At 74.0% G+C, this 2,471-nt stretch overlaps 1 protein-coding gene and 1 long non-coding RNA gene across 2 annotated transcripts in view; both read right to left on the bottom strand.

Moving 5' to 3' along the window:
• LOC146587918 (uncharacterized) overlaps nucleotides 1-2,471 on the bottom strand; it is a 50,948-nt gene that overhangs the window by 39,686 nt on the left and 8,791 nt on the right. The gene's annotated exons all lie outside the window — the stretch shown is intronic.
• Nucleotides 2-2,471, bottom strand: part of LOC146587919 (lysine-specific demethylase 5C-like) — a gene marked incomplete at its 3' end in the record, with an annotated part of 7,760 nt that continues 5,290 nt past the window's right edge. Inside the window, exons 7-12 of the mRNA XM_085318816.1 lie at nucleotides 2,342-2,471; nucleotides 2,079-2,258; nucleotides 1,860-2,006; nucleotides 1,247-1,771; nucleotides 1,106-1,163; nucleotides 2-507 (exon numbers count right to left, since the gene is read on the bottom strand). Coding sequence (XP_085174942.1) covers nucleotides 2-507; nucleotides 1,106-1,163; nucleotides 1,247-1,771; nucleotides 1,860-2,006; nucleotides 2,079-2,258; nucleotides 2,342-2,471 — 1,546 coding nt within the window. The remainder of the gene's footprint in view (nucleotides 508-1,105; nucleotides 1,164-1,246; nucleotides 1,772-1,859; nucleotides 2,007-2,078; nucleotides 2,259-2,341) is intronic.

Below are 2,471 nucleotides of genomic sequence, written 5' to 3'. Positions count from 1 at the left end.
GGGATTCCCGGGGCGTTCTGGGGGCAGACTGGGCGGTTTTGGGGCTGGGCGGGGCTTCACCTCGAGGAGGAGGTGGGAAAGGGCAGAGAAGGGGAGCGAGGAAAGGGTTTGGGGGGGCTGAGAGGATTTGGGGGGCTGAGGGGGATTGAGAGGGAGCATTTAGGGGGTTGAGGAGATGGATTAGAGGGATGTGGGGGAGGATCTGGGCCCTGGCAGGCAGAAGAGCCCGAAGGGGCCCCGCGGGAGCGATTCCTGGGGCGTTTTCGGGGCAGGCCAGGCAGTTCTGGGGCCCGGGGGGGTGTCTCACCTCGAGGAGGAGGCGGAAGAGGGTGAGGGGGGGCGGCCGGGCGGCCTGCAGCAGGCGCCAGATGCTCTGGGCCTCGTCGAGCGTCACCTCCAGCAGGTCGCCCTCCATCATGAGCTCCTCGAGCGGGCGCCGGGCGCCCTCCGCCAGCTCCAGCACCGGCCCCTGCAGCCGCGGCAGCGCCGCGCTCAGCGCCTCCAGCTCTGCGGGGACACGGCGGGTGAGCGGGCGCCCGCCGCCCTGCCACGGCGCGGGCTCTGCGGGACCCTTCCCCGTAACCCCGGGGGATCCGCGGGACCCTTCCCCATGGCACAGGAGGATCTGCGGGACCCTTCCCCATACCCACGGGGGATCCACGGGACCCTTGCCCATACCTGCGGGGGATCCATGGGACCCTTCCCCAAGGCACAGGGGGGATCCACGGGACCCTTGCCCATACCCACGGGGCTCCCGAGGGATCCACGGGACCCTTCCCCATACCCACAGGGGATCCGCAGGGCTCCTGAGGGATCTGCGGGACCCTTCCCCGTACCCACAGGGGATCCACAGGGCTCCTGAGGGATCTGCGGGACCCTTCCCCATACCCACGGGGGACCCTTCCCCACAGCCACGCTGGACCTGCAGCGCCCCCCAACACGCCTGGGGGCTCCATAGGGCCCTCCCCACACTCACGCAGGCTCTATGGGGCTCACAGGGGACACGTGGGTGCCCCAAAGGCCGCAGAGGATTCACGCAGGCCCCGCAACTCCCCTGCCCCCCTAAACGGCGCCCACGGGAGCCACCAACCCCCCGTGCCCCCACCTGAGGGCAGGGGCCCGTTCTTCTCGGGGCTGGGGGCATCGCCGTTCTCCACGGAGACCTGCGGGRAGGGAGGCCGGGGTGGCGGCAAGGCCGAAGGCACCGGGGAGGCCGCGCCGCCGCGCCACCCTCCCCGCCACCCACCTTGGGCTGCTCGTTGCGGCTGCTCTCGCGCAGGGCGCCGGCGCCGTCGCCGTGCAGGCGGTGCCGCAGGGCGGCCAGGCGCTCCAGCGGCCCCGCCACCTCCGGCGAGGCCAGCAGCTGCCGCGCGCGGTCCTGCCAGGTGATGGCCCGCTCGGTGAGGCACTGCAGCGCCTCGCCCTCGGGCAGCCGCACCGGCAGCTTCTGCAGGGCCACCAGCAGCGCCAGGATGGTCTCCAGGCGCGGCCGCCGCGACCGCTGGCACAGCGGGCACAGGAACTTGGCGTCCCACTCCCACCAGGCCGGCGAGGGCTTCTGGGCGCCCAGGCGGGGCCAGGCCACGCAGGCGCCGTGGAACCAGTCGCGGCAGAGCTGGCACTGCAGCATGCCGGGCGCCGGCGGCTGCCCGCACACGCACGAGGGCGGCCCGGGGCCCGGGGCCGGCGGCGACGCCTTCTGCGCGTTGGCGTGCCGCAGCCGCAGCATCCCCTCCTTCTCCTTCTGCTCCCCTTCCTTGAACGCCACGATCTGCCGGGGAAAGGCGGCGGCAGTGGCGCGGGGTCAGCGGGAGCCCCGCGGGCGCCCCCCGGCCCCGGCGGCCCCCCGCCCCGCTCACCACGGCACCGGGGTCGCGCAGGTCCTGCGCCGACAGCCCCAGGCTCTCCGTGTCCAGCTTGTAGAGCCCCGGCTCCTGCTCGGGCTCCCGGCGCCACTTGAGCCGCTTGCTGCTGTCGGAGCCGGCGTCGGCGCAGGGGCACAGCACCTGCGGGGAGGCGGCGGGTGGGCAGGGGGCTGCGGCCGCCCCGCCGCTGCCCCCCACCATCCCGGCACCCACCTCGAGGAGGGTGTAGCACGAGTTCTTCTTGAGGAAGGTGCGGGAGGCCTTGTCCCGCCACGAGTGGGCCGTGCCCACCTGCACCTCCAGCTGCCGCAGCTCCTCCAGCCGCACCGGCAGGTCCCGGCCCACGGCCACCAGCCCCTCCAGGTCGTCCAGGCAGGGGTAGTGGTCGCCGTTCTGGGGGCGGAGGCCGCAGCTGAGGCACCCGCTGCTCCCGCCCCGCCGCCGCCGCCGCCACTGCCGCGGCTCCCCCAGCCCACCTGGATCTCCTCCACGTCGGCGATCCACGCCCGGGCCTTGGCCAGCGCCTCCTTCAGCGCCTGGATGTTGGGCAGCAGCGCCGGGATGTTCTCCGCCTCCTTGATGATGGCGGCCAGCGTGGCCGGCGGG

The sequence above is a fragment of the Rhea americana genome, unplaced genomic scaffold, assembly GCF_003343005.1.
Source record: "Rhea americana isolate MKP2758 unplaced genomic scaffold, rheAme1 scaffold_553, whole genome shotgun sequence".
NCBI classification, from domain to species: Eukaryota; Metazoa; Chordata; class Aves; order Rheiformes; family Rheidae; genus Rhea; species Rhea americana.
Note: the sequence above shows the minus strand (reverse complement) of the source record. Positions and strands in the feature narration are given on the sequence as shown.